Source organism: Apostichopus japonicus, chromosome 9 (assembly GCF_037975245.1).
Source record: "Apostichopus japonicus isolate 1M-3 chromosome 9, ASM3797524v1, whole genome shotgun sequence".
NCBI lineage: Eukaryota > Metazoa > Echinodermata > Holothuroidea > Aspidochirotida > Stichopodidae > Apostichopus > Apostichopus japonicus.
This window is the reverse complement of record NC_092569.1, coordinates 14,022,376-14,045,183: the sequence shown is the minus strand read 5'-3', so window position 1 is coordinate 14,045,183 and position 22,808 is coordinate 14,022,376. Positions and strand designations below refer to the sequence as shown.

The 22,808-nt window shown below is 37.3% G+C and overlaps 2 protein-coding genes across 2 annotated transcripts in view; both read right to left on the bottom strand.

Moving 5' to 3' along the window:
* LOC139974481 (uncharacterized) overlaps positions 1–22,808 on the bottom strand; it is a 65,260-nt gene that overhangs the window by 30,559 nt on the left and 11,893 nt on the right. The window lies entirely within an intron of this gene.
* On the bottom strand, positions 18,141–21,622 carry LOC139974484 (uncharacterized). Its single transcript, XM_071981667.1, has 3 exons — positions 21,356–21,622; positions 18,754–18,920; positions 18,141–18,473 (listed from the first exon to the last, which is right to left on the bottom strand). The coding sequence occupies exons 1-3, from the start codon at positions 21,536–21,538 to the stop codon at positions 18,335–18,337; spliced, it is 489 nt and encodes a 162-aa protein (XP_071837768.1). The 5' UTR covers positions 21,539–21,622; the 3' UTR covers positions 18,141–18,334.

Genomic DNA, 22,808 nt, shown 5'->3' with positions numbered 1-22,808 from the left:
CTTCTCATTTCTGTCTTTTAATAGATGAGGTTTTGTAACACAAACAAAATGTTTCAAGCCTCTCCAATTCTGCATTGAACAGTAACTGAAGGCAGATATAGCTTTAGACAACATGTTTTTTTCTCTCACTCGGACATACATATAAGAGGAATCCTCCAAGATGAATTATGTGTCAACCTCTTCTAACATCCTCGAAATTATTACACACCGTGCAACACGGCATGGCAGTGTTTCTGTTAGTGCTGCCGAATGGTTCAGTACTCTGCCAGTTGCTGTCAAATTTGCACTCTCCCTTCTACAACAATAGAGGGCCAATTTCGGAAGAAATACATGCTCCCCTAGTGAGTATTCTTTGGTGACTTCCTTTCAGAAACTTGTCATCATTCCTTGGTGATACCCCGTGCCTTCCCCCTCTATAGGTTTCTTAAATATATCTATGGGTCTTGCTATAGGTTCAAAAGATCTTCCACAATGTTGTTTCTATGCAACTGCACTTCCTCCTCCTCGCTTAAGTTCATCTTCAATTGAGCAAACACTGTCAAAAGTCAATAAATATTTTGTCAGAATATAAGTGTGATACAATCAGAAGTCTAGCTAGCCTCAATTTGAAGTTTCATAAGAATAATGAAAGCATTGAGGTTCAAACTATCAACCAATGTATGTGTATCTAATAAGTATTACATCAATCTGACCTAAAAAGCGTTTTTCCTTTAGGTGCTACCAAAATAAACACATAGCAATTCACAAGGAGAAGACATTTACATGATAGACACATTGAATGGGCTCAAAAGTTGTTTCATTGCTGGTTTTTACATGAAAATCAATATAAAAATCTAGTACAAACTCTCGTATACGCTCACAGGTTGTTGGTTAAAACTGGACAGAGTAACTTGGAGGAACAGCGCAGCACAGAAAATATTAATCTGACTTACTGTATATACATATTTAATATTTCTTGGTTGACAAAAACTTTCCTGAAAGTTGTAACAAGTACATATCTAGAGAATACCATAATATTGCGCAGACCCCACTTTGTGGTGGCCAAGTGGAACACAAAAGGCCCTTTAGTTTTTCACTGTCAAGTCTTACCTGCCCCTTTCACTCATGTTACATGTTGCACACATTATGATCAAACCGGTTTGCATGATTATTACATACGTATATGTAAGGAATACATATCCTCTTGGTTTCGCGTGGTCCGGCAAGGTGAGTCGCGCTTCACATGCAAAAACTACTTTATGGGTCGCCAATAAAGAAGTTTGCAGACCACCATAGCTTAACCAATGGTTTTTGAAAAACTTTACAAAGGCACATTTTTTACAGTAAAAAAAGTTTACTGCAACGAATTCTTCATCACAAATGAAACGCTTGGGATTTGACAAGAACATCACTTTTGGGTGGTTGGGCACTAATTAGTTTATAACAATCGACCAGTACCTGTACTCATTTATTAAACTTAGTGATGTAACACTTATGCCATGGCATAGGAACAATAACATTATTATTTGAAACAGTGGAGCTTGTTCATTTCTTAATTTATGCTGCAACTATATCACTACTGTTAGCAGAATCTTTGTCATGTTTATATTTAATGATACTATTTTGAAGTAAAAGTCAGCTATATAAAACTAAAGTTGAGGTAGGAGGAACTGCACAGAAAAAGTCAAGACTCTGAACAATTCTTTATCTTAAAATGACAAACTTGACATACAGTCTCTTTTCAAATTAACATCAAACGTCCTAGCAAATGCAAACTTTGAGAAAATTGCATCAAACCCCTAGGAGCATTTCACAGACAATTGTTTAGGTTAGTTGGTCTTGTAACGACCTAATATAAATAGACACATTGCCATGGCTTTCACAATGATGAGAAATATAATGATAACAACACAGTTTAATAAGAACGGTTTTCCAGCTACTACCTGTGTTGTCCGTCTGTGACATAATATTGTTGTTTAAGGATCATCCAGCTATTGCAGGCACTTATTGCATCAGCACTCATACTCATTTCTCTTTTAAGTGTACTACATCCTCAAACTAAACGTAAACAATACAATGTTACAGTTAACAATCAAATACAATATTCCTTAGCCTCAGTGACCCCTCACATCATCAATTACAAATTTTCTACATATCTTGGCAAAATTTCAGGAGGTCCGTATGTGATTATTGCATAAAAGAAATTTTTATTCTAGGTTGGACATCCCCTGAGAAATTAAAGAAGTGAAGTAATAGTTCTTCCATTAAGGTATCAATCCACTGACTCTGTACGATAGTACAATGCTCAAAGACCACACAGTAATGGAGGTATACCACTGTTCTTTGTATCCTTTCATTTTCACTGGGCAAACTGGAATCTGAAAGCAGAGAATTCAAGTATGTTACATTGTTCATATTTCTGGTCAGTTACTCTTAGTATATATTATATAGATCATTGAATGCAGCCACTTAGTATATAGATGACTTGGTGAGTATACTTAGCACTAGGCCCTTAAAAAGTTAAACAAAATTCGTTTTGTCTTGTCGTGTAAAAGAATTTATTTGTTAAATTGGTGGCGACATATTAGACAGTATGAAGCAGAATGCAGATTCAGGAAAAATTCTCAAAGATTTACCTATTTGTTTCATACATTTGCAATTCTTCGGTAATTTCAACACATAGGTAAGCAAAATCACCCATAGATGATCAACTTGGCTCTATATCAAAGAAGTTAAGGGTAATGATTTATACATATCGCCGTCGATTTGGAAGAGCCTTAATTCAGCTTTAAAGAGGGGGTGAAATGGACAGATTAATATAAACCCAATTTCTATGCAATCGTAGCTTTTCAAGTCTGCCCAATTTGTGTCAAACGAAGCTTGCATCCTAGAGGTATAAACGATAACATTCGAGGGTGATAAAAACTTTCTAAAATTTGTTGTAAATAGGTTAACGGGGCGTGACGTCAGTCGAAGAGCCCAGCGCACTTCCGGGACGCTATGGTTACATTCAGAAACGTCTGAGAACACACAACATTACACTGTTGCAGTGTTCTCTAGTAATTGAGATTTGGTGTTTGGAGTTTTGTTTTACGTAAATTGATCTCGTATCTGTTAATTATTCCGAGCCGATATTTAGTTGTAGCTTGCTCCAACACAAGAAAAGAAGGATTTCACCTGCACTCTTTTCCGAACGACGACAGAAATCGAAGAATTTGGACACATTTCTTTCTAAACACTACACATAGACAACGTTACGTTTGCCTGCATGGTCAGCCTATACTATTGCAAAATTACTTGTTATGACCACAGCCTAGGCCTCCTTGAAGCAGCAAATGACGATATTTTTTTATTGGTTACCTGGTATTTTGCACAAAACTCAAAGCCAGTTGGATTTAGAACAATCAATACTAGATCTGCAATTTTTCTTTTGTCACAGTGGTTAAACTGGCGTTGTGTTATGATTTATAGGTAACAGTTGGCTGATACAACGTACACAGACTAGCTTGTTATACAACGTCTATGAGTAGGTCTAGACCCTTGTTATAATTACTACACTCTAAGAAAAAGGGGTTCTAGAGGGGGTTCTCGAAATGAAGAATGGTTCTCGTCAGAACCATGTGCCCTTGAAGAACCAATAAAGGTTCTTGATTCGTTTCTACTTGGTTCCATACCCACACAGAAAAGGTTCTGGGTACAAGATGGTTCCACAAAGAACCCCTAATTGCACGAATAGGGGTTCTAATCGTACTTATCACAAGTGTGCACATGATCTATGAATAAACAAGTTCGGCAATTTTCATCGGGAAATGTAATTGTAAGGGAATAATTAAGTGTATAGAAGTGTTAATAATCTCATTTTCTCACTTAACCATGGAATTTGTTTTGACTTGTGAACAAAATCGTTTATTTGAATACAACGCATTGAGTGGAATTTGCGTAATAATTTCGACCACTTTTCGCGGGCTCCAAAGTTCCGTCTGACCGAACGTCACGTACAGGTTACATGTAATAGTATAGTGAGTGCACCGAAGTTCGCCGCCTTTACGTACATAATATGCACTGTGTATGTTACCTACGTACATCATTATATGTATATTGCGTGCAGTTCTTGCGTCACTTACCGTCGATCATGTTCGAGTAGGAGAAGTTGAAGCCCCGGTGCGGTGAGTTTTTCAGTTTTAATTTAGAAACATGTAGACCGAAAATTAAATTCAACTCCAGCGCAGACCTGCTAATAAGTTATCGGGTCGACCCTTGGTGAATAGACGTGAATACCAAACGATTCCTTCATCGACATTAATGTCCATTGAGCAAATAATATTCGGCTTAGGCTAGCCTAACGTATACTAGGCCTACTTTATACTTGTATGGGCATAGCCTAACGTTAGGCCCATTCTATAGCCAACAGAAATCTGTAGGGCTATAGGCCTAGCCTAGGCCATATTTGTAGGAAGACCGGACATTTAATTAATTAATCACGATAACATTATAATAGTCTCAAAGAGCACTAGAGCCTTACTGTCTCTGTCACAGCTCAACCGGTTTCAGCCACATCCGATGGAGTAGGCCTAGGCTAGCCTATACTGAATTGGGATGCCTGTATAGTGCGCACCTAGGCCTAGGCTAGGCCCCCCAAACTTTTTCAGCACAAATTTCTTCAAAATCCCTTAAAAAAATTCAGATGATGTCTGTACCGAACCTTTAGCATCTGATACACAAATCCACAATCCTGATATGAATCTTTATGGTCGAAATTGTAAAATATGGAGCTATTAAAAAGACAGTTCTGTCCAACTTCCAAGTTAACGTTTGCTAAAAAGACCCGTTTACTGTTCTTAATGGAATAAGCGTGAACAGGCACACAGTACCTAGGCTATACCTACACTACAGTATTGATAAGGTAATATCCTTTAAAAAATAAAATAAGCGTTTTTACCAGAATTTTAGGGTTACGGGGGAGGGGGGGCCTAAATAACAAACTTAGCTTACACCTGATTAAGCAGATGCAGTGTACTAATGCAACTTATCAGACTACCGAACGTAAGGGAAAAAAAGACTAAGAATGAGGCAGAACTTGGAGTAAATTTACAACATTCCATTCGAAAATTTCTTGGAAATGAAAATTTCGAATTATGATACAAAATTTAGATTTACAGTATTTGGTCAAGATGATGAAAAACCAGCCTGTTTTGCATATATTATGGTTGAAAATAAGTAGCTAAGTTGTTATTCGTTCATAGCGCTTTTAGAACACGTTGCTATGGTAATATTGGAACGTGTTGTTAGGTTCTGGGCACCCGCAGTATTCGGACACCTTGTTATATACTCTAAGCCTAAGCCTTATTCCAGATATAGGCTACTGAGGGTGCTTCAAACACGGGCAAACGTCAGTTTTTAGACAACATTCCAACTTTAGTCAACTTTAAAATATACATAAAATATGTTTTTGACCAACTAACAGATTGAAACCATAGAATAATAAAAAGAATACATTATGATGAGCTCATGAAGAATGAATGCATCACTAACACGCAGAAAATTGAGGGAAAATTAAATCAAAATGTTTCTGGCCACAATTTGGCATAATTTATACCACAATGCATTGCGATCGCGTCAATATACGTCATCCGGAATAAGGCTTATTGGTGTGACCATGTGTTGACCACCTAGGCTAACAAACAATCAGCTAAAAAATAAATGAAGACGTAGGCCTACAGTAGGCTATTCAAAATGGATAAAACATTCCAGGGATCACTCCTCCAGGGATTATTCCTCTTCCCCAATTTAGCAAGTTTGCTTCGTATTGGAATAGGGTATATATATATTCGTATTGGAATAGGGGAGAGCGGCGTTAGTTGGAACATTTTTCACAAAAATCTCTATTTCAGAAACAACATCAATTCAGCAAACACTGCCTATCCTGTTAGGATAGGCAGTCCATAAAACTGCTACAATTGTTGATAGTTCAGGAGATAATCCAGTGAGAGGGTGTGTGCCGTGTGTCACAAATGAAGCCCATAAAACCACTACTCCTGTTGATATTTCAGGAGATAATCCAGTGAGGTGTCGGTGATTGGCGTTCCAACTAACCCCATCTATGGGGTTAGTTGGAATGGGTGGTGGGTTAGTTGAAAGATGGATTCTTGCTCAAAGAAATAAATGAGAACTTATCACAACTATACACATTGATACCTTGGAATATGCCTATTATAATGTATCAAATGATATTAAAGCCAGACTCACTATATGGAAGTAAATGAGAATATAACTTTGCTACCAAAATTCTGGAGACATTTTTCATCCCAGCACATTGAAATTAGGCAACATTGGTGAATCAGAATATTTTAACATCTGCTAACCTTGCAGTCAAGTTTTAAGTGTTTTTGGTATGTTTTTATGATTATAGGTGAATATGACCAAATTTGTGTGCATGTTCCAACTATTCCCGGCAGTAAATGTTACAACTAATTACCCCTTGGGCTAATCAGACCTTTGTATGCTCATTACGCAGAACAGAGACCATCGACATAATTTTTTGCCCACCTCATTTTGAAGCTACTTAATAAAGCTGTAAATAACCCCAACCTAGTATACTTTGGTTATTCCCTCCATGGAAATAAAACAACATTTTTAATTTCATAAAAAAAATACTCAGAGTGCCGAAAAACAAACATTCCTCCCTATTTATTCTACTAATTATTATTATCATTATTTATTATTATTGTTATTAATTATGATTATTCCACTAATTATTCCACCAATAATGATCGATAAGGTCTGGAAATAACCTGTCCATAATGAGAATTGATAACTGCACAGTAATTGGAAACAAAGACATGAAATAAAGGCTGATTATAGTTTTAATTATACTTAGGCTATAGTGGATCACATTTCATTTACCTACATTGATTTGGGGGCGCCCAGGTCAATGGAGCGGTTCGCAATAATGGAATGGTCCTCTACATTTGAACTAACTTCACGGTATATAAACAAACACACTCTCATAACATTCTCTCCAGCCAGTGCCGTGGGCAAGTCTATTCATGTAAAATTTTGTCACTAAGATACGAACTCCCTAGCATTTGATATAGTATTAAAATTAGGATTATTTGGAAGTATTTCAAAGGCATTTAAGCGTACATTTGCCGGCTATATCACCAGTGCATTACTGTATTCTGAGCTCAGAATTAGTTTAGCCCCAAGTTTTATCTATTTCTTCGCTAGCTAATTTTATACCACTCACGCGCGTGCCAACATAGACGAGCTTTACCGTGCATGGTATCAGTTTAGCGAATCTTTATCATAGCAGTTAGTATATATGCGTACTTCATATACAAATATTATAGTAGGTTTATGATATAGGTGTATTTTGCCGTTGCGTCGCCATTTAAGGAAGTGAAGTATAAATAGGACTTTCACTGTGCATCCCAGCTCTGCAAATGACCTGCTGAGGGAGCTTCAAGTTGGACTTCTGACGCAACCCTGCGACCCCTTAGCAGAGTAGAAAACTGATCTCTAATTAATCAGTCAGGTGGATATTCCTTTTCAGTGTGGCTTGGAGGGAGTCCAATGGGCTGCCTTTTCAACAAATCATGTCTAATTTTGGTATTTATTTCACTTTTATCTTCATATACAGCTTTGCAATGAGGTGGAAATGCTGACAGGGAGGAACATTGTTGTTGAAATGAAGACTGCATTAGAAAAATATGCACCAAAGATAATCCAGAACGGTTCCAAGAAGACCAAAGCAAAAGAGCTGATGCGTGCCTACCGGTAGGAGGAGGAGGAAGTCCTTCTTGAAGAGGACAAGAAGTGTATGTTATCACATGATTTTACCTTACAATTACTAGTATAAAGTCGATAAGAGTGGAAAATGATGGGCGGGAATTACAGGAGGGCAAGCGAGAACCCATAAAGATATTTAGGTAGAAACTGGTCCAAAAAAACGTACTGCCTGAAAGTAACTAGACAATTGCAATCAAACTCCCATGTACTCTGTTCTATTGTAGACAGAGAACGGGGAAATTAGGTGAACAAGTGAGCATAAGGTGTGAGCAGAGCAACTTTACTGGGGTGTAGGAGCAGCTGAACAATTTTGATCGAAAGGGGAATATTGTTAGGAAATTAGGATTGCAGGGAGAGTGTACTCACAGTGCAATCATTGCCCTCTTTGCATTCAAATTTGTCTAGTTACTTTTTGGCGGTACTGGTGGTCTGTTATTGCATAAGGGATGAAAAGGTGTCTGTACTTGTTGGTTCTGAGACACTGGATATCTGCTATTCAACAAGTAATTAGAAAGAGGCTAAGCTGCAGTCGACCAGCATTTGACACTGACAGTATGCCTACGTATATCATATTGTCGTACTGTACACTGACTGTACAGTACATACTACATAGGCATAGTACTCCATATGTACAGTGTGTGTGTGTGCAATCACGAACGACAACACTGTCGTTGTTGAGGAAAAAGTTAAGAGGAACTGCTGCCTGCTCTCTGTATGTTGAACTGATCGATTTCGCAGGCTATGAGTTGACCCCAATTAACCCGTCAATAACAATGTCAATTACAATGTAACTCCAACGTGGGGATATTTGTGCTAACTGCTCATGTAATTCCATAAATCACTGTTCAAAGGCTATTTGTCGGGCCGACAATTAACCCTACAGTCCGAGTTATGATAAATTATCTCAGGCAAATGGGACAGAGAGTGGTGATGATTGGGTTGTTTAGAATCCTTGGCTCATGAAGATTCAAAATGGGGTGGGTGAAATTCACATACAAGCAACTTAGTTTTTTGCCGGTCCAGAGCAAAGTCAGCAAGGATCTTTAACATGGAAATCCCAGTTACTAGCCAGAAATAAAAAGTGTAGCCGATAAAACCACAAGTATAATGTTGTTGCTCTTCATCATGGGTTTCACAGCAGTTGGAACTACCGACAACAGAATATGGTTATTGGGGACAGGGTTCATAGAGAATCTTGACTTCATGCCACCTATCTCATGATTTCAGTGACGAATGATAATGATTCATTTCCCCATTGGAATAGCACAGGGGGGTATAGATTTGGTGTTCATTTGGTTCATTCGGTGACGTCATAGCCTCATAATTATGAATATTTGGCTCTATTTTGGGAATGACATCTCTGGGATATTCACAGTTTGAAATCAATTTTCTCAACAACGGTACCTCCCATTTTCTTAAAAATGGTACTGTTGGAAAGGGAAAAAGCTACTCTGTTTGCACACATAATGGAATGGCCATGTTATGCGGTCTTTAACGTTGAGCCTCGGTGGACTCCGACAGTGACGGCAGATGCATCTATGGTTCTCGCGGTACATTCTCCTGGGTCAGGTTGCCCTCGTACAGATCCTTTATCAGCCGGATGTACTTCTTTCTCTTTTGGGCATTTCAATACTTCGCTTTGGGGCACTCTCTCCAGATCTATGAAGATACGCTGCAGCTGTCTTTGGCCTTCTCTGTATTTCTCCATCAGTTACCGCAATGCAAAGACACATACATACATTGTACCATGGTGGTACAAACCTCTCACAACATTGCTCATTGTCTGATTATGACTGCTGCCTTATAACACTTATAACACAATGTAGTAATACAGAACTTTATTTTCCAATCTTAGGTTTTATTGACAGACCTGGAGTATTCTGTCGCTTTGATGGCTCTACCGTACATCTTCGACGAGAAGCCTGGGTTCTTGTATGTTTCGGACAAGAAGGTAAGTTCCTCTTGTATATGGTCATTTTCACAGTAAAGGGTGTTAATTGACGCACTCTGACACCAAAGTTTCAACATGATTTGTCACAAACATTTCCACCAGAATCATGTACGTAAATATCTTAATTATCAGGGAAAACTACTTCTGAAGCTTAAACTACATCATAAAGTATGAAAATAGTTGTGAATGTCCTGACAAGCTATCATGTGGCAAAGTGTCCTTGAATTGTGTCACTTCATGAGGCCACTACTGACGAAAAGGTCTTAAAACGCAAAGTTACACCCTTTACTGTGAAAATGACCATTTGTCCAGGAGCAGATAGGTTGTTGCTGCTGTTTAACATTTAAGGTGTGCCTGTATTCAATTGATTATGTCATTTTGGAACTCTCAGTTCTTCAGGAATGATCACAGATTGTCTATTGTAAGTATAAGGCTCGTATCTTCAGGATGCCAAGGAGGGCTGCATCTGGCATTGTGAGGCTTGACCCCAGCCAACTAAAGGACCTGACAATGGTCAATGATTATACAGTATAGCTTGAGTACCCGCTCTGGCAGCTGATAGCGAATGTATTCCTGGAACACTCATGGTCAGACTCCTTGTGTTCTAGAGATAGCAGAAGAGTGCATCACTGAGCTCCCAACAGCCCGGCAATTAGGGAGTATCCTGTGATCGGGTATGCGAAGTGAAACCCCCCCCCCTCCCCTTCAGAGGTCTGGACCCCGATCTATGGTCTGACTTCTCACACGGAGGCCGCCGTTACTAACAATGTGCTCTACCCTTGTAATACATACAGTGTAGACACTGGAATTTGAACCAAAAAAGGAAAAAACACAGTATATGGGGAAATGTAATCACTACCATTAGAAAATACACATTGACACGGATTGACAGTGTCAATATTCACTTTAACCGTGCAGTTGCGTTCAAAATCCCAAACAGTCCTGCCTTTAGATGTGAATCAGCCGCTTAGTTTTCACTTGTATATTGTTTTTTTTTACTAACTCTGCCGAGTGCCGATACCTACAAAATGTTCACATAAGTTTGGCACAAAATTGCCTGCAGCTATTGAAAAAAAATAGTACCACCATAACTCTGACACATCAGACAGTCCCAGAGTTAACAATGGAATTTTTGTGGTCAAAAATATGTCAGTGTACTCTAATTGTTATCTATTATTTCCTTTTTCAGGAGATAGTGTCACCATCACCAGTTTAAGTGCTACAGTGTAGTACCATCAAACCTGATGCCATCTCTGTATGGGCCGAAGGATCACAAGTCTGTCATGTGATTTCCAGCATCTGGTATGGAGTGGTACTCTTGATGGCCGTGTACTATGCGCATGGGATCAAGTCCCCTCCAGAGGCGGCCAACACCCTGGGATTCCTACAACGTTACATAATGAGTATCAAGAAAGAAGATGAGGGGCCAAAAATACCAACTCCAATACTGCGACTGCTTTCTGCATTGATCTGAATCAAATTTCCACAGCACAATGCATATTCCATATGAATGTGACTTTTGCAGCGGTACTCGTCAAAGGCATTTTTTTCTCACTGCAGAAGCTATGTCGACACCTCGAAATAGCTCATGCACATCAAGCCAACTTCATACTGAGGTGTCGAATTGACGGCTCCCCAAAGCAATATCGCAAAATGGGATCTTACAGAAAACATATCCGTCGTTGCCACAATGCTCGGCATTCACAAGAACCTGAAGCTGAGGAGCATAATGATTGCTTTGTGGTTGAGTTGCTTCATGAAGAAGAAATCCCATTTATTTGTTGAAGTCAAGTATATCTTATATTCTTGTAATATGTGGCTTATTTGCAGCTGCATAATGATGGCAGAAGCATTTGAACAACATTACATTGCCTATAAAGTCAGAAGAACCACTGAGTGGTTAACCTTTTCACCAGGTGAATAGAATGATTACCTTGCCCTGAATACCTATAGGAGTGCTGGAAATATGTATATTCCATTGAGGTATAAGGTAACTGCTACAAGATAAGCCAGAACGACATACATCAAAGCTTTCAGTGTTGGTCACAGAAATTGTAGGTGGGATTGTAATATCAGTTATTCACACTGAATCGCAATATACTAGTCGAATTAGCAGGGATGAGTAAGTGACCACTACACAGCTTATAGTAAATGTAGGAGAAGTCTTTGAGAACACATTGTTTCACCCGATTAATTTCACTTACATGCACTTGGATGTTTGAATATTTTGTAGTGTGGTGCAGTTGTTATTGAGTTATTCTTTAGTTTGTATTTCATGATTGTGCATGTACAAAGCATGCAGCATTTGGCATAATCCCAACATTGCATTCCTCAGAGAACTGTTAAGAGATTGAATAATTCCACATTGTATATCAGCTCATTCTACAATTTTTGGATGTAAATCACAAAGTTGTTGTGATATGACGAAAGATGATGTCTTTTGATTGTATTTCAGCATTTTGAATCTAATTGATATTTCATGCAATAGATAATTGACAAGATTTGTTTGTTTCGTGGTTTGCTGAATTTTAAAGTGAATAAAGTTATTTGCAAGTTGACAGAACATCATCAGACTTTTGACATTATTGTAAGCAAAAATTGTACACATCTCACAATAGCTGCAACTTAATACTATTTTCTGGTCTTCATGGCTTCTGTGAACAGTAAAAAGTAAGAACCTTCCAAAGAACTTGTGAGAACCATTTCAAAGGGGTTCCCCTGGGAACCATATTTGAAAAGGTTCTCGGTAGAGCCTTAGGGGTTCTGCATACGGGACAAAATGAAAGAACCTTTTATGGTTCTTTCGAGAACCATTTCAAAGGGTTCTTATTAGAACCATCATGAAAAGGGTTCTCGGAAAGAACCATTGAAGGTTCTGCATACGGGACAAGTCCAAGAACCAGTTTTGGTTCTATGTGGAACCATATTTTCTTAGAGTGTAGTACTATAGGATTGCACAATTTCCTTGCACTGTAAGTAACAAAACTCTAGAAGCTTTGCTACGAAGTTAAGTAGCAGGATCATCGACATTAGAGTAAATATAAATCATATTATTGTCTTAATAACGGGGGTTTTCTTTATGCTCAACCGACCAGTTTCGGTTCAGGATAGTCCCACCGTTCTGCTCGGGGACTTCCATCGGCCGCAACATGTCTCGGCCATCGGGATCGTTTTACAATTCTTCTGCAAGGGGTTCAAATTAATAAGGCAAAACACCGACATCTTCATCACCCTCGAAAAATATTTCCTTCCCTTCTTCCTCAAGAAAATAATTTTCGTCAAAGCTTACGAATGTTCTGAGAGGTGAAGGCTCATTTCCTCGGAATCGGAAAATTTGGGAGAAGACTTTTTTCAGTTGATGAGGAGATTGTGTTGTACTTACCTGTACGTAGAATGACGCCGTAACAGTAAAAATCGGGGAGTCGGCTTTCAATAATTGTTTCAATCATGAGGTTTTCAGTTTTTGCATTCAAATAACATCAAAGTTAAAAGAAAAAAAAAACGAAGTGCAAAAGAATAATTAAAAATCTGGAATCCACTTCAATTGAAGTTGAATGTATGTAATTTGTTTAAACCTTTCGTGTAATGAATTCATTGTTTGTGTTTTCTTTGCAATATTTTCAGGTCAGATTTTGTCCTGCTTTTACATATAACAATAATCCGAGGTAATAAAAAGAACCACAAAAGAATGAGAACCCAGGAAGATGATTTTTTCGCAACTGATTTTCTCATATTAGTTTCTACAAAAAAAAGAAGCAATATGGTGGTGCCCAATTCGCGTTCTGCGTTATGTGTATGTAGTTAAATTCATATATACTGTAGTTACCGTGGCTAGAGAGTCAAACTTTCAAATTTAATTTACAATATCTTAACGAAAACGGCTTAAGTTGCTACTTTCAAACAAGGAAACATATATGTTGTACTCTTTGAATACAACATTGCATGGCTTTTCCCTTTCTCATCATTAAAATAGTTATCTTCAACGCATGCGCAAAGTTAATGGAATTATTGTTTAATACAAATATAGTCGGACTCAAGACCTAGTACCGGAAATAAACAACGTGTGACTTCGATCGTCTGTTCTTAGAAATAACATTTTTGCTGTTAACTTTGCAAGTTTACCGGATATCATCCTACAAAAAAATATTAAAGTGAATTATCTCCTTATTTTTCGTTTTATTTTGTAATTTTATGTTTACAGTCTCTTATTGTTCATTTGATATAAGCATTTCTATGAGACGTGATGATGACGGAAATTTGAACAAAGATGGCAATTTCACGGAGTTGCAGATCTCATCTCGTCCATGATGGAAGTGATTTTGGGTGACTTGTTAATGGATCTGGTTGCCATCTTTTTTAATAGTCTGAAATCCAGTTTCTCAACGTATAGTTTATATTAAGGTTTAGAAGAAAACGATGTTACCAAACCACTGTTGTTTCATGCAAGGCATTAAATTTGTGTTAATTTAACTTCTGACCTACATTGTCATTTCAACCCAACGCTCAACATCCCAAAAAGAATATTCTAGTATTTGTCTCCTCATTCTCTACATATCGTGTGGTTAAATGGCATTTTCCTACATGTTGACAAGCAGAAAAAAAGCTAAACACCAACTTTTTAGGCTTTTCGATCTTTGACCTCTGACGTTAGACCTATTGAATTGATAATTTTTGCGCCCTTGTTGCAAACAAATTATTGAACGGGTTATCCTAAATGTTTGACTTTAAATCAAAGCCGGTAATGATGAGGTACAGTCGACAGACTTGGTTTCCTGCATAGGGCATAACGTTTGTTAAGAAATCGTTAGTGTTAAGGTGGGGGGGGGGGGTTCAAAAGGGATCAATCGAATGGTAGGGGCAACCTTTATCAGGTGGTACGTGGCAGGTGGAACTTAGCGGCGCCCAAGCAGCTTAGGTTCAAGGTTCAAAATTTGAGAACAATAATTCCAGATGATATTAGCTAAGAAGCGCACAACAATAAACTGTGAACGAAGCGAACAGAAAAATATAACCAAGATGCTAGGGGATCTTAATAAACGATCACTGAGCTATAGTAATGAAATGTGCAAGAAAAAGCTCTTTTTATCATAATATATACGTATGAAAAAAGAAGTAATAGTATTAATACAAAGAAGTGAAGTCAGAAAAGACGTACGCTGTTTATTAGGTTACACAAATAGAAAATGGACATTTCAAACAATACTATTAGGGTAAGTACAGTTAGACACTTTAACTATATGTTATGTGTAGTTCTATGGGACAATGAATACTAACACTGATGATTAAATCCACGTGTTGCAATGTGTTTCGATTTGTATCGTAACATGTTGTCGCAAATGATACGCATGGGAACTGCAGTAAAACACTATTAAACATTTTATGTAAGATTTGGCCATAGGTACGCCAACCGTATGTTTTGTGTCTTTGTTATGACATTATTAATTATATCAACAAACGATTTCATAGTGATTATATGTGTAAGAAAAACAACACTGTTTCGACGTTTTCAAACTGAATTGCGCATGATCAGAGTTGCATCGTTATGATAGCGTACATCACCTGCACTATAGTGTTGCGTCGTTTACATTACGGTTACTTATACTGGCGGTGAGTATGGGTTTAATCACGTGACTTGAAAGTCGTTTGAAAGCTACTTATTATCTTAAGAGTTTGCCTGACATGAGACACAAAACTAACTTAAACACATATTAGACCTTTGATGATACTGTGATAGGTTGCGTTGCAATGCTACTTTGAATGTAAACTTTGAAGAATGGAAGTTCGGTAACCCAAAATGACCGTGTAACTTACAGTTTACCACTGAGCACTCCGTGTTAGATCCATACAATCAACACGGAGTTTAATAGGACAATATCAGACTTTTGCAATTTGACATCATAACATATTTACACTGCGTAATGTCACGGACGAATGTATGCTTGGCAGCCTTCTTGTTGATATGAAATTTCTAAAACAAAAAACAACAACAAAAACATCAACATTGAACTGTTTACAATTTGGACTGATCTGAGGGCCGACTTGGTTTAAGTTGTTACGTGACTGAAGTAATCATTAATGTTGTACATTGCCAGCTTACGTACATGTTATTTGGAAATCAGTTTATAAAATCCATTAAAATTCCGAGTATCTCTTGTATATTTGTACGCATACCGTCTTCATGGCGCTCAAACTGTAGAACTCTATATGGATATATTAATATTCACGATGTTGCTCTTTAAACTCACCATGTTTTGCTATACTGTAGTGTCATGTCCCGCTTCGGAGCACTCGTTTTGTCAGTACGAGTAGTATGAATATCATGTTTCTATCAGATCAAAGTTAAGAACTGTTTGTACTGTCAATAGCAGTGCTTTGAGAGCATGATATCGGAGTACAGTTTAGAGAGTTATTAACATTTTAGGAAATTGTCCCAACTGGCTGTTTAAGCCTAGATGTTCATACTGTATAACTGACACGTAAAACGTGATACGTGTCATCGTGCGTACACCGCTTTTACAGTAGTAACATAAACGTTTCTATGTCGACATATATTTCAGGATGTGGATTATATATCATTCTGGATGACATTATTAGCTGCTCATTTCGCTGATTGCTGGATGTAAGGGGAATATGATCTGATAGCATTTAGCTCTTATTCAGGGTAAACGACTATGAAGTGAATTGATGCATTGGTCGTTAGCATGTAATGGTACCATAAAGATAATTGAGTTCGAGCTTTTGTTAGCAGGTTTAAACAAAAAACTGTTTATAATACTTATCATTCGATGCATTAGATTTTAATGATAACAAACTAATTACAACATTTCCTGCTTTGCAGTCGTTCTTCTCCACCTTAATTATCTTAATGAATCGTTGAGACAAAGAAAATAATTGTATGTGTGCAAATTAATCAGTTCTACGTGGTAAATATAGTACCCAGTTTAGGCTGTTTTTCTAAGAGGTGTCCAGAACGCGGCGACTATGACCACATATGCATTAACGCCACATAACAAGTATATTAGATTAAAGTCGAATGTTCTAAATGCCTTAATTTTGGTTGTTGTTAAATAGATTTAATTATTTTGGGGCACAGATTTGGGTTGCAGTGTAACTTAATTTAAACGTCGGCGGGGCCATGGTAAACACAGGGGAAACATGCCCTCTCAATTTTGAAAGATGTACAAGAAAATGTCCCCTTTCTTAGATTAGAAGTACCCAATTTGTTATTACTGAAGTGTTCAGGGTGGGGCGCATGAGGGCAAATTCACCCCACGCATTTTCCATCCCCCCGCCCCAGTCTCCACCAATCAGATCTGCTACTTATCCAAAATATACAGAACTATGCTAGACATTTGTATTAGAAAAAGCTTCCAATGCAAAGCATTAATGTGAAAAATTGTCAAATGATAGCACCATCTTGCGTCTAAGTCACTTTATTTGTAGAGATATTCACAAGGGGGGGGGACCCCCTCCCCTTATGCCACTGCCCCATATCAGTGTTATAATTTGGATCCCCAAAATAGCCCTTGTCCCCTAGTTGGCCCCTCCCCAGATTGCATTGGCTGGTGCCGCCACTGAGTGTCGTTTGTTGTTAATGTTTTCTTGTAAATAACACTCTAAAAGTGCCCATTTGACCCCCTCACCCCCTCCCTAAAAGAAAAATCCACCAATCTCAGTAAAATACTTAATCACAATCGCATTTGCGAACGTCAGAAGATTCACTTCCTTGAGTGTTTTTGAGGTAGTTTTGTGATGGATTATCTGCCCCTATCGGTTCTTCGCCATGCTACGTCCCAGATTCATCCATCTTGAGCCATCCCTGTATAGCTTTACATATTCTGGTCCATATAAACGACCGATTTAATGATTTAACGCAAGACCTGAAAGGATATAATGGTTTTCGACGCCCTTGATAGAATTAATCAACATCACCTACGTCAAAACCAATTCTTTCCCCCCAACTCCCATCTCCCAATCATATTCCGGAAATAGTCCTAACCGATGCATATTGCTCCCAAAAAGTTTGTTATTCTGCCACAGAGAATAGTGCGAGAGTGGATTTGCCAATGGACTTCGCTTCGAGACTTAGGAAATAAGGCCTTGAACGTTTCCTCGTCTCTGTAGCATTAATACTGCCTATGATTGATTGGCAGATATTCTGATTTGTCTGTCCTCGTTTGCTCCTTGAGCTAGCAACCAAACAGATAAGGGTAGTGCTTATTTTCAATTAATTTTCATTAAACAATGGAATGAGTTTATACAAACAAATTTGCGGATCTAAGTTTAAGTTTATGGAAACCGATGGACAGATGGAAGATAATCCGTGCAAATGTAGGAAACTTGGCGATTTAATTTCGCTACAAATATTGCTCCTCCCTTAACGACAAACCATACATTATTTAATAGGATATAGTGTGACATTATTCCGGTATGGTATTAATATGTTACGTCATTTATGTAACAGACCAAAGCGACACTGTCAAATTGATGGATCCTAAGTCTCTGTTGGAGGGAAACATTAAAACGTATCAACAAAAACAAGTATATTTTTTCATATTAATGTCACATTCCTAGGTCACGCTAGATAAGCCTCTTAATTGACATTCACAGATCAGCTTATGGAGGTGTTAACTTTTTTGATACGATATCCCTGAGGGAATCGTGTCGAGGCTGAGCGGATTCAATTTTCTGGAAAATAAGGAGACGTTCAAAAAGCCACGGGGCAAATCGAGCGTGACAATAAAATAAACGTAACCTAGAAATTCTAGAATCTCTAGTCAACGTAATATATTGAATGTTTAAGGTTTTTCTGTGTGTATACATTAAGATATTCCTGCGTAGGAAATCACTGACGTTTCTTAGATCTTAGAACAGAAGTGAAGGTCAAGGGTTATCTGTAGTATCACACAACATAAGGATGAACTACACATCAACTTTTTCGATGTATCTTTCTTATGCAAACCTCCATTACACAACAATCCGGCCGACACTATATTATAAATGGAAACCAGTATATATATTACAAAATACAAAACTGTACCCTACCTGTTCCCTTTTCGAGGATGAATCTCAAAATTTCCACATTCCCTCCACCAGCTGCATGGTGGATAGCCAGCGCCCCATTGACGTCACGAAAACTCAGTCGCTTGTTATCTTTGTCGTAAAGCCGTTTGAACTCCTGAAAAGACCCGCTCGCAGCGACCTATGTAATATGCAAATGAGACAAGAGCCTTGAACATTCGCAGCGGAATGTTATTCAACGAGGCCGCAACTCAATTCAAAAGACAAGAATATGTAACCCTCAGGGGTACGAAACACCTGTGAATGTTATATGGCGGGCAATAGAAGATGGGAATCCATAAAGCATGTAGTATGTAGCCGATAAATTATATTAGTTATGAAACTACCGGTACTACTTTATTATGCATGTTTTTCTAGTGTATGTTCTTCTAGGCATTTTGACTAAGACCGTGTATAGCCTATGTATCTGTTCTGTTTTCTGGAGAAGCGAGAATACTGTGATATGAATCAGCGTTAGCAGATTTGGGTATGAAAGAATATAATAGGGTGAATTTCTGCATTAAAGAAAACAGCGTTTTTCGTCTTATTTTTCTCTTATGTATTCATCCGTATGTTTACTTCTATATGTTAAGTAATAGTGTTAATAACATGGTAGCGCAATGTTTATAACATACCGTAACTTTAAGCGAATGAAATTCGAGAAAAAAAATGTATGTTTTCAAGCTAGATTTAAACTTTTATAGCAAGTATACTTTGATGTTACAGTTCTATTAACATGAAAATGATGTCTGACATCTTGTCAATGATAATGTTTGGAATGGATGTTGTCACACTATACTACAAGCATATGCCGCGTAGTGTTATGGAACTTTCCGTATAAAAGTATATCAGTTTACACAACAACATCCAATGCTATGCGGATAATAGTGTTTTATAACACTAGGCTACATTAATATATGTACAACGAAAATTCATTCTATTAATTCACCATAGTTACCAGTTTAGTGCTCCCCGTATTACGCATGTGATTGGCCTGTTTTCTGTTATTCATGCAATTTCATTAATTATGTGGTCGAAGTACGCCTGAGGACTAGCATTGCTTATTTATACGTAGAAAAGTTCTTTTTATTATACGTAAACATTTTTTTGTATACGTAAACATTGTTTATTTATATGTCAGCAATATACTGCTACCAAATAGGCTATAGAAAGTCAAATATTGGTCAGATATATTACAACTTCAACACATTTAAAAAAAACCCCATAAAAATCACATCGGTAGGCCTAATACTGACTGATAACTTCCACGATAATACTAAGGACCTATACATTTACAAGAGCTGTAGACGGTATTGACTTTGAAATGATTCAACCAATGGACGTTTTAACTTTGGTTGAAATTCTTTAGTTTTGCAAAAAAAGAATACAATCCATTACCAATCGCGATCTGAAAAGATGTGTATTTTGTAATTTATGTATCAGAATGTGGGTCGTTACGATGAACTTCCTTTGATTGATAAGTTGAAGCCTTTACTGTCGTAATATAAAACTGACCACGTTTATTGTAATTCAGAATCGCCTCATATATGCTCATATATATATTAGCCTATACAGTTTCGTTGTCGTTCGAAAAATATTATAGCAAGGCATCCGGTATCGGTCGTCTGTCAAAAGCCTCTTAAAACTTCATTATTATGAATGGACAATGACTTAACTGTAATAAAATACCTTCATAATACTGTCAGACTTTTACCAAGGGTAGATTTACCGCGTCTGATATAAGCTTAAATTAGTTTTTGTAAGCGCAATTCGGTATCTATGAGATAATAATAGAAATTAATGGGTTGAAGTGTCATGTGTTAATGAGCATATAAATGAGGATGTAAAAATATGATACAGTGCCAACGATGAAGGTCGGTCATATGGGAATTCAATGATGAACATTGATTTGCTGTAGCTGCAGTGAACCTGTGTTATAACATATAGATGTCAACTGACTTAAGAATGATTTTATTGATTACGTAGGGTGTTGCCAATGTTTAAAAATACTGAGTAAATGCAGACGGACCGAATCACTTGTTCAACATCTGTGTAAAATACCGTGGTGAATATGTAAATTTCGCAGACACCAACAAAAGTCTGACAACAAAAGTCTGGCAGTGCCTTAGAAACATGGTCGTTACATGTGTTACATGTGTAACATGTGTTACTATACAATGTACTCGGTATACTGTACATATGACACCGAATTACTTTATATCCAGTATAGGTTTGTCGGTTGCAGATATGATAAACAAAATATGATGTCTAAGCTAAGATTAAGATATTAAGGTGAACTTAGTAACTGTTAACGTGAAGGAAGTAATGATTTTGCCAGGTTCATAGCTACGACTATGTGCTGAGTGGATATGCTTACATTTCTTACATAATTATAAGAATGAAATTATTACAATTTCTTGCATATTTTGATATGCTTATCGAAACAACTTGCCCTAAGCTTGCGTTAACTACTGTCGAAGATAATTCATGCATACCTCACAAATATGTCTATTATCGCATTTTTCCACTGCAATTACGGTTCAATATATTTTGTATATCATAATGAAAGGCACTTACCCTAAGTATGCGGTAAGGACTGTCGAATATGCTGCATACCTCTCCCATATGTAGATTATCGCCGTTCTCTACATGATTTTTACCGTTCTTCGTATTATAAAAGTCCCCATCGTCAGCTTCAGTAGGAACTTCACGACCTCTGTGGATTCTGTCATAAAACGTGCTGAACCATTTTGCAGGCATATTTTTACGGACTGATTCGCGAAATGAAAAACTATATAAAACGATCTTTTAATTTGAGGAATCACCGTTAAAAGTAATTGCAATCAAATCTGACACTGAGGCCTCAATTTTTATTTAATTAATTTTCTTTTCCTGATCTTTAACTGATTTTTGACTATGATCAAATCACTTCTAACTAGCCGATTACAAAATTGGTTTCCATGAAATGTCAGAGACTGTGCACGTCAAATAATTAAGCGTCAAACACTACTGTGCTGCTGTTGTACACAACCATAACACCAAACTGCTCTCTATTCAGTAAGAAGAAACATCGAGAATCCCATTTGAGGTATCGGAGGAAATCCGTTGAAAAATAAAGACATTTGGTTTTCTTTCTCTTTTGCAGAACTAAGTATAACAAGAGTACGGAAATACGTGACCATTACTGAAAGATGATTCTTGTAACTTGTTAAAGGTCAAACTGACTTCATCTCAAATCGCTTCAAATTATTTTCGGACAGAAGAAAAGAACACAATACTGTGACAATTTTATTCGCTCCAATCTCGTTTTGAAGAAAGAGACATCCGAAACGCGGAACAGAAAATAAACTTTCCTCGGTTTCTCTTAACACATAAACGAACTTCTTTGTATGATGTTACTACAAATCCGCCTTCACGATTCGATGTACCTTTCGTAATCTCATGAGTTTAACTAACTGCTCGAAGGAAACAGACCATGAGTCTTACGTCGTCTATCACTTAAACTGGCCATCCCAGATGAACAGATGGCGCTTACTGTGTACGATAATATAAGGAGCTGCACAACAAGCGCATGCGTACAACAATTAGGTGGCGCTATTTGAATACTATATCATATATTGAGGGTATATTTTATGACAATAATATGTAGAAAAACAACACTGTGAAAATGCAAATATATTGATCAATGCTCCTTTTTATATTAGTACATTTTGCTTGTTAAATTTGCATACTGATATGTTATGAAAATGTGTATAAAAGCTATAGTATTAATATCTATAACAAAATTATGGTTGCGCTAAATAATGGCTACCAAAGTTAAAACATTCCTCCCCCTCCAAAAAACATAACAAAACAAAACATAAGAACCGAATGCGAGGGGTAGAATTCTGTGACGAAAATTAAAAACTTAAGGAAAGCAAAGCCAAAAGCTACAACATCTTCAAGCATTAATGGTGTTGGGATAATGTCGAAGAAACTTGTATCCCCAATCAACCAAGCATGGTTTTAAATGATACTTAAAGTTCAAAAT